This window comes from Lissotriton helveticus, chromosome 9 (genome assembly GCF_964261635.1).
Source record: "Lissotriton helveticus chromosome 9, aLisHel1.1, whole genome shotgun sequence".
Classification (NCBI taxonomy): domain Eukaryota; kingdom Metazoa; phylum Chordata; class Amphibia; order Caudata; family Salamandridae; genus Lissotriton; species Lissotriton helveticus.
Window position 1 is genome coordinate 885,443,656 of NC_136070.1, and position 10,319 is coordinate 885,453,974.

The following is a 10,319-nucleotide window of genomic DNA, read 5'->3' on the forward strand; positions in this document are numbered from 1 at the left end:
GGCACAGGGTGTGATTCTCAGGGAAGAGCAGCGCAGATGGGGGGAGGTTTATTACCCATGCATAACACAGACAGCGGGGGTGACCACTGCCTGGGTGAGATGCTTGCGAGGGTGGGGAGCCATGCTAAGGATCGACAGCGTGCACAGAGTGGGTCTGGTCAAGGCATCTAAAATGGCTGCCGTGCACGACAAAAGTGTGGCATTTGAAAAAAGACAAGATGGCACAGACAATGTTTTTCAACACTTCCTGATTTCCTTCGAATCGAACGTTAACAGACGTTGGGGCATATTACCAAAGTTAAACGATATTTATCCCTAACGATGCATTGCAAAGATTTTTTTACCGTCAGAAATTATCGCAGATAAACCTTGCTATTATCAAGGTTTATCGCAAATACGATAAAAAACGACCGCAATGCATTAATATCGCTGAAAACTCCGCGATATTCATGCATTACCGAGCTAATGCTCTTAGCCATGTTATCCACCTCCCATTGGATAACATGGCTAAGAACTGCTCAGGGCAGCTGTTACTTTTTGGAGATATTCGCGCTTATCTCGAATATTTCCAAAAGTTGATAATAGGAGATAGCGATGTTAGCGACTGTTTCCAGTCGCTAACATCTTGGCATGCCCACTTTGCATGTCATTAGTGATAAACATCACTCACATGCAAAGTGGGGCCCAAGATGGTCGCTATCTCCTACTAGCCGTCGCTAACTGGTGTTAGCAACAGCTAGGTAATACAGATATAATTTTATCTCCGCGAAGCGGAGCGCTGTTACAGATATATATCTTGTTTTTGAACGTTAATTTCTCAAAATGCACTGAAGCACATATATTGAGACCTAGCAAAGGCACATCGGGCTACCAGTCCCTAATATTTTACCAAGTTTCGTGCAAATCCATTCAGCCGTTCGATTATTATTATTATTTTATTTTTTTGCCCCGCGGGGCCCTTTTAAAACCTCCACATCAAACTTAGGAGGTCAGCGAGGATCTACTATGCCCCCTTATGGTCATTTGCCCCTTCGCTTTGGCCTCCTCTTGTCTCTCGATCCTACCGAGAGACAAGATGGCGGCCGCTACGTACTGTTTGGAATGTTTACAGACACCGGAGAGCCAATCAGCTTCGCTTCGCAAAGCTCCGTAACGCGAAAAGTACGCGAAGCGGTGCGCTGTTACAGATATATATCTTTTTTTGAACGTTAATTTCTCAAAATCCACTGAAGCACATATATTGAGACCTAGCAAAGGCACATCGGGCTACCAGTCCCTACAATTTTGCCAAGTTTCGTGCAAATCCATTCAGCCGTTCGATTATTATTATTATTATTTTTTTTTGCCCCACGGGGCACTTTTAAAACCTCCACATCAAACCTACGGGGTCAGCGAGGATCTACTATTCCCCCTTATGGTCATTTGCCCCTTCGCTTTGGCCTCCTCTTGTCTCTCGATCCTACCGAGAGACAAGATGGCGGCCGCTACGGACTGTTTGGAATGTTGACAGACGCCGGAGAACCAATCAGCTTCGCTTCACAAAGCTCCGTTGCGCGAAAAGTACGCGTCCTGGAGCGCTGCCCGGTCCGCTGTTACAGATATATATCTTTTTTTAAACGTTAATTTCTCAAAATCCACTGTAGCACATATATTGAGACCTACAAAAGGCACATCGGGCTACCAGTCCCTACAATTTTGCCAAGTTTCATGCAAATCCATTCAGCCGTTCGGGCTAAAAGTGAGGCCAACCGCCCTATGGAAAACTCAATGTTAAAAACACGTTTTGGGACCCCCCTTTTTTCTCAGCCCCCCCTTGACGAACACCCCCCAAATTTTCAAGGGCTGCTCAGAAACAAAATGTTCAATTTTCCTGAAAATTTCAGCCAATTCCGTCCACAAACGCCAAAGTTATTAGACATAGAATTTTCAAAAATCCCATAGAGAAAAAATCCTAACTATATATACCTACTGGCGACCGCCAGTAGGTAATATATATATATATATATATATCACATTTCGCTCGTACAAAACAGAGAAATTCCGAAATTCCGCAGGCATCAAATATTACATCACTCATTACACGTACATCACTCATGACATTACTATGACATCTCAAATTGCATCACTGATAAGATCACTGATGGCATTCTCCATAGACTCACTAATAAAACTCCACAGAACCTCTCATATACCCATTGCCTTTCCCACACAACTCCCCACATAGCCATCCACAGACCCACATAAGCACTCGCACACCCACTCACTGATCTATAGAATTACTCACACATCCACTAACCCATACTGCCACATGCACATTCATTAACTCACCCATAGAGCCCCTCTTGCACCCAATCACTCACCAATACAGCCACTCACTTTACAACGTTGAACTGCAGAGAAAACACACTTAAATGATTTGCACTTTACAAAAGTAAGTGCTTCTTTGTTTGATGGTGATGCAATTGTATTCCAAGGCATCAAAAGCCTGTCTCAAAATTTGGAGGGAAACACTCTCCAGTGGGCCTTTTAGTAAACTGCCCATCAACCTGGGAAAGGGCCGTAAGACATAGCATACCGCCAAATGGGATGGATTTCTAAGCAAATTTACTTAGTTCTAGTTTAAAAAAAGTTTAGAACATGATCTCTGGTCTCAGCAGCAGATGACAAGAAAGAACGCCCTAGAGAACTAGAAAAAGCTCTGCTGCCAGCAAGCAGGATCAATTCTCCTTGCTGGAAGCGGAGAGCTTGCTGTGACTTGGCACTCCCCCTCTCCTTTGATTTAGTAGGTTTTGCCCCAGAGAGTTGGTAGCACCCCCTACCGTTTCAAAAATAGAATTTGGCCCTGGGAAGGAGGTGGTCCCCGGGGCATACAAATGCCCAAAGAGAGGGTCCCCGTACGACCCCTTCCTTGAATTTTGTGTTAGCTTGCATGCCTCTGGGGCCTGACCATCCAGGGTTAATTAGTCGAGAAGCACAGGAGGCTATGCTTCTTTCTTTTAAAATGTTTGGCAGGAGGCACAGATCCAGTACAACTTGGTCAGAAAAATTGAAAAATTATGTTTTATTGCCACAGGCTGGGCACCTGTGGGAACCCCCCCCCCCCGAGGTCTAGGGGATAAGGGTATTCCTACCATGCCCCCTCTTTTTTTAACACTTTTTGGGGGGACTAAGGGTAAGAAGTCACTTCCTGGTTGAAGTGTTGGCAAACAAAGCAAATGCAAGGAGATGATGGATGGAGCATTTAAACTTTTCAGACACTCACCCCCAGTCACAGATCTATGTTGAATCCATCATTGTTCTTTAGCTCAATTCGCCACCCCAGTTCAGACCCAGCCATATGCAAATCAGTCTTGACCCTGTGCCTCAAGGGAACAGTCCAGTCCTGACTACCGGGCTAAGTCCTCCCTGGACTAGAAACAAGCATCCTGGGACTGATTTCGGGGTAACACCGCTCATCAGCCAAGCTAGATTGAATCCAGTGACAAAGTGAGTAAGGGACCCAAGACCCACGTCTGGGCGTACCCTGCCAACTTAGTGCAAACAAAGCAACAACAAGGAAATGATGGATGGAGCGATGAAACTTTTCAGGCAATCACCCCCAGTCACAGATCTGAGTTGAATCCATCATCGTTATTTAACCCTCTTCGCCACCCCAGTTCAGACCCAGTCATGTGCAAATCAGTCTTGACCCTGTGCCTCATGGGAATAGTCCAGGCCGAACTTCAAGGCCAGGTCCTCCCTGAACCAGAAACAAGCATGTTTAGACGGGTTTCACGATAACACCGCTCATCAGTCAGCCTACCTTGAATCCAGTGGCAAAGGAAGCAAGGGACCCACGTCCGGGCATACCCTGTCAACTTAGGGCAAACAAAGCAAACACAAGGAGATGCTGAACAGAGCACTGAAACTTTTCAGTCACTCACCCCCAGGTACAGATCTGGGATGAATCCATCATCATTCTTTAGCTCACTTCGCCACCCCAGTTCAGACCCAGCCAAATGCAAATCAGTCTTGACCCTGTGCCTCACAGGAACAGTCCAGCCCAAACTGCCATGCAAGTTCCTTCCTGGACTGGAAACAAGCATCCTGGGATCGGTTTCGGGGAAACACCCCTCACCAGCCAGGCTAGCTTGAATCCAGTGGCAAAGTGAGCAAGGGACCCACATCTGGGCATACCCTGCCAACTTAGGACAAACAAAGCAAACACAAGGAGATGATGGACAGACCACTGAAACTTTTCAGACACTCACCCTCAGTCACAGATCTGCATTGAATGCATCTTCGTTCTTTAGCTCACTTCGCCACCCCTGTTCAGACGCAGCCATATGCATATCAGTCTTGACCCAGTGCCTCAAGGGAACAGTCCAGCCCAAACTGCCAGGCCATGTCTTCCCTGGACCAGAAACAAGCATCCTGGGACTAGTTTCAGGGTAACACACCTCATCAGCCAGGCTAGTTTGAATCCAGTGGCAAAGTGAGCAAGGCACACACGTCTTGGCATACCTTGCCAATTTAGGGCAAACAAAGCAAACACAAGCAAGCCAAAGCCACATTGAAACTGCTGAACACTAACAAATGGGTGTCTTCTATGCATGCAATTGGCTGCACAAATTTAAAATGGTCCATCAAATAGAAGCACTCAACGGGTTCCCAATAATCCATTGTATTCAGTTGACAGATGCATTTCAACAACAATATGTCTTTCTCTATGCCCATAGCATGGATTCACTCGATTCACTCGTTTTTGTAGGGCTTCTTCCACTCCCATTGGTTTCAATGCTGTCCACTACAATTCAAACAAAGCTCTGTCAGCATGGACATTTCACCAATCATGTAGTGTCAAACAGGATATTATGGACTTAGAAAGTCTTTAGTGGATGTATACCACCACATTGGATACAAAGTCCATAATGCATTTCACCTTCCTGGATCCATGCTGGCGAGATAGAGCTTACAGTGAACAGGAGCAGTTCCACTTACAATTATTTGGTTACCCCCGTTCTACCACACCACAAACATGCTATACCAGAGCGGGCGGATCCAGGAAAGCGATTGTTTAGTAACTATGCTTTACATTTAGTAATGTCAGGTGAGTGTCACCTTGACATGCCCCCCTCTTCTGTGTATATATGTATACTCCCTTCGGTGTATACCATTCGCAGCCTCCAGGAATGACTCTGGACTTGACTCATTAACTGTTTGATAAAATATCTGAAAATATGGCTTTTCTTCTCTCAGACCCCTTAGTCATCTTCCAAACTACTACAAACGGCTTTAAACTGCCTCCCCAAATCCTTCGGGTATTGTGTGCCTTATAAGTTCGTTTACATTTCATTTTTATTTCATTTCATGTCAGCAACCCACATCTCCGGTCTAGGTCTGCAGTTCACATCTCCATCACAGCTTTCCACGGTCCAGGGCCAACCAAAATGGAAATCACAGGCCTCTACGTTATGTACCAGACTCAGAGACACACACATGCAACACAGTATTCAGACGCAGTAACGCGTTGTAAGGCACTAAACGCATTTACCATGTAGTCCAAGGCAAGTTCAAATCACAGCATCTGAACTTGGTCTGTAGACACCACTCAGCTACACAGGGAAACAGATTGTTCACACTACTGATTACTATAAAACACGAAATGCTGCCACCACTGTGACCATGCCATTTAACTCCTGGCAAGGGCAGTACCTCTTTATCACTATGAGGCTAGCATTTAATGCATCTGACCAGATTTGAAATGCACGAGACAGGCCTAGGTCAGTTCCAGATATCCATAAAGATGGAGCAATGAGGAAAGGGATGCATGCTCGCAGTGGCATAACCTAAAATGATGGGGCTCCTCTGCAGAATGGTAAGATAGGCCACTGAGTCTCCCATATCTCACATATATCAATTGGCCTTAGGCAGAAAAGGGGTCCCTTGAGGGGCAGGGGCCTTTGAAAGGTTGGGGACCCACTTGCCCGGCAGGAGCTTCAGGGGCCTGTGTTACACTCCTGCACATCCATCACCATGCAAAGGATATTTCAATGGGATCCTCTAGCCTTCCATCATCTCTGAAGAGTTACTGGACTTTTATAAATATTTAATTGAAAAGTCACATATAGTCTAGCCATCCTAACTAATAAACAGTGGTGAAAAAAATCATGATTAACATGTTTATGGCACTATTGTGAGACTTTTCATGTTCAATATGTGTGTTGTCTTGTCTGATGTGAGATTGTCCTCACTCTTTAATCAGCAGTAGGTCCAATTGTAGCTGCCATCTGCTCATCAGCAAATACTAAAAAACGTCAGTTTTGACTTGAGCATTTTGCAAGAGAAGCTTATTTGGTCCTGAAGAGAACTCTACATCCATCAAGAGTTCGAAACGCGTAAACCATTATTTCTAGCCATAAGAATATACAAACCGAATTTGAATTATGTATACAAAAAAATTAAGTGCTGATATTGTTTTTTTCTATGGCATTGTCTTAAAAAGATTGAACTGCAATTATATTGTAAATAGACAGTGTAAGGTGTGAATGGAATGTTTGACTGTTTGAGTATTCAAATTAGGTGATTTCTGAGGAGTGATAGAGCATTCTGAGAGATTGAGAGTGTGCTTGGGGTTACTAGGAATTTGTACATGTGGATGCTTTATGTATTTCCAAATGTGATATTTCTGTTGTAATTATGATGTAAAATGTAAAGGTTCGTTTAAAATCAAAAAATGTTTTTATGTTGATTTCACAAAATAATAAAATAGATTTATTCAGACAGAACTAGCAGTCTTCAGCACATGTTGTAAAGAGTTGCAATATGGCTACATTGATTTGATTATAAATCAAGGAACAGTATTGACATTTGTTTTGTTTATTATATGTCAGTGGATTGGCCTTACTGTTGGGAGCCCAAACCCAGTAGTGGTATCAGTCATCTGCTCATCAGCGGCACTGAATTACTCCTACGAATCTGCCCACCACATAATGCTCGGCATGCCATGCACCATGCAATAAAATGGATTGACACAACACAACATATTACTCTTTTACAATACTTTCCTCCACACAAATACCCATAATCTATGTCGATATGTAGCTTTTAAGCACTTAAGCACTTAAAGTGATTAGTATAGGTTTTAATATGAACATTTATTCACCAAATAATCCCTTTTTTATAGATTAAACTCAGGGGCGGCTCCTCTGCTATGGTGGAGGAGCATCGCCCCACTGCTTTCTTGCAGTGAGAGAAGCCAAAATATAAAATGGTAATAACTTTTAGTTATTACCATTTTATGTTTGCTTTGCGAACGGGCGTGTGGGTGGGGCTGCACTGCTCTCCGAGCAGGGTAGGGAAAGATTGGTTTGCCCACTCCTGAGTTGGGCTTCTCGGTCCTCCCAAACCAGTCATGTGCACTTTGCCCTTCTCCATGGAGGCTGCATTGCAGCCTGCATGGAGAACATAGACACCCCTCTCGCCCCTCGCTCAGCGCCTTGTGCTCTAGACCAATAACAACGCTGCATGCAGCATTGTGATTGGCTTAGGGGAGGGATCCTGTCTGCCTGCTTCCTGTTCCTGTTAGAGGCAGGAGAGCAGGAGCAGTGAAGACGCAGGACCCGGCAGAAAGGTAGGTTTTTAAATTTTAGTTCTTAAATTACGACTCTCTCCCTGCATGACCCCTACTCGCACGTTCCCCCACACCCGCCCCCACCCACGAGCCATGCAAGCCGGTACTAATTCAAATATGATGCAAAATGTTTGCTACTTATTTGAAACAAAACGATTTTCACCTTTGAAAAGTGGAGAAAAAAGTATTCCCATTTAAAATGAGCAAAAACAGTGTAAAATCAGGTTGTTCATGTATACCCTTGCGCAAACAGTTTTCTCTATTCCCCCTTATACAAGCAGCAAAAATAGTGAAAGCAGATTTGCTCTGTTTTCTCCACCAGTGCAACGTTTCCATAAAAGACACCAAGAGCTTTACCTTCAGCAGAGATGACACTATTTGCCCACTCTTCACTTGAAGAATGTTGCCCACTATTGGAAGTGGGGTGGGCCCAGGGGGCAGTTTGTGTGCGTGGAACATCCTCCTCCAGACATTAATTAACACCAGGTAAGAAACGCATGTAACCAGCAGAAGCGATGCAGTCACCCCCAGATCCATTTTGGTGAAATGTTCCGACGCTTCTCTGCAGAGGCAGTGAGTGCAGTGTCTTGCTTCAGCTTTCCATGTGAAGCTCATCAGCTCTGCTGACGTTTTTGTCCTCAGTTAAACTCTTTCAGCCTGCTGCAACGTTTGCAGATGTTGATCTTTATTCGTTTTTTCAAATGTTGAATTATGTTATGAAACATCTACATGTTTGCCAGCTGGCTTAACTTCATTTTGAGCAGAAGTATACACATTCTGCTGCTCTTTTGATTCCCATTGCATGATTAACTGGCACCAAATCATAAAAAGTGTTAGATCCAGTGGTGGCCGCTACTTAAAGGGGTGGGGGCGGGAGGGGGATGGTGGGATAATGAATTAGAAAAAAAAATCAACTTACATTCAGGCCTGCAGCCGTCTCTCTGTCCTCTTCGGATCTTTGGTCGACTCCAGAAGCAGGAACCAGGAATCACACAGGCTTCCAGACTCCCATAGTCAATAACGACGCTGAGGTACAGCAGCAATGTGATTTGTCAGAGCACCGTGGTTTGGCGCTCAGAGAAGGACTGGGAAGGTGTGCATGTTCTCCACCCAGGCCGCATTTAGACATCTCACCAAGAGGTGGTCTGGAGTAGGATTTTCCTCTCTTGTGCTCGCTAAATTAACATTGGTGATCTGCAAGTGATGAAAAACTCAGCTACGCAGAGTTTTTTGGAATTCTACGCTACACGCGGAGCAGGAAAAACTCCGTAATCTCCGTGAGTGGAGCGGAATTTCACACCCAGGCCTAGATACTAGTACCAGGCTGGTGAGGATCAGGGGAACCCAGACAAACAGAACCACAAGGACCAATATGACTGGATCAGGACCAAAATGACCAGGTCCAGTTCAAGGTGACCTAATAAGGAGGGCCAGGACCAGTGGAGGAAATACCAGGTAGACCACAAGAACCAGGGCGAGGAGATTCAGTATGACCCAAACCATGAAGACTAAGAGGGCCAGCTCCAGGAGAACCAGGACAACAGTGAGAGGTGAATAAGGACCCCGCAGACCAACATGATCAGGGTGAGGATCAGTAGGACCATGATCAGGAGGCCCAGGTAGGGCTTATACAAGGTTGAGCCAGGATCTGGACCAGAAAGGATTATAACCAGGACCCCCAGATTCAATAAAGCAGTACCATGGTGACCTGATCTAATCAGATCAGGGCCAGAATGAGGTGCACAATGAACAACCATGAAAAGGAGAATTTTGGTCAAGACTAGGAGAAAGACCAACACCTAAACACACAGAATGATCTGGCAGTGAGGTAAAAGACCAGGAGCAGGAGGATACCTCCCTGAGTCATCGCAATATGTATTGGGGTATTGCTAAAGTAAATGGCTCTTATTCATGATTCTTATACTGTTGATGATAATGAACACTCATAAATCCTTTAAAGTAAACCTGGTCCTAGATAATGTCCCTTTGGAGAGGTTTAGCTCCTTTGAATATTTGGGTATAGTGGTCTACGATAGCATGACCTGGAATAATCAGTTGAACAAGGCTTCACTAAAATTCTCTCAGCTAGCAGGAGCGTTGCGGCGCGAGATTTGCTTATCATATACGAAGCCCGTAGCCCCAGCTCTTAAACTCTATAGCTCAAAGGTTGTGAGTAGTGTACTCTATGGGGCAGAACTGTGGGGTCTGGTGGACGCAAGGAAATTAACAACAGTTGAAAACAGGTTTTTTAGAAGTCTTGTAGCCCTGCCTCAAAGTACCCCCCTTCTTCCTTTGAAACTGGACCTGGGAGTTAGGTCTATACATGACCAAGCTGTAGGAAGGTGGATATCTGACTATGGTTACCCCCAACTTTTTGCCTAGTGTTTAGCTGGATTTTGACTTAGTTGGCCTGGGATCCTGCTAATCAGGGCCCTAGGATATCTGCTCTCACTGTAAAATGGACTCCATGTACTTTAGGTGCATATCCAATTGGGTATTAGGTCACCTTGTAAGCCCCTGTATAGTGTACCATAGGTACCCAGGGCATAGGTGCATCCAAGGCCTACCAGGGGCTGCAGCATGTATTATGCCACCCCTGGCTGGCCATCCAAACTGACACCACTGGCTGATCAGTCAGCTGGGGCAAGGTCATGTAATCACCCCTTGCTTAGGTATAGTATTCCCATACCTACCATTATATATAGAC

General features: G+C 44.9%; 1 protein-coding gene across 1 annotated transcript in view; it reads right to left on the reverse strand.

Annotated features, from left to right (window-relative positions):
- Window positions 1-8,204, reverse strand: part of LOC144781955 (cytochrome P450 2G1-like) — a 691,701-nt gene extending 683,497 nt beyond the window's left edge. The window contains exon 1 of the mRNA XM_078661045.1: window positions 7,970-8,204. Coding sequence (XP_078517171.1) covers window positions 7,970-8,149 — 180 coding nt within the window. The 5' untranslated portion in view covers window positions 8,150-8,204. The remainder of the gene's footprint in view (window positions 1-7,969) is intronic.
- Window positions 8,205-10,319: the final 2,115 nt, after the last annotated feature.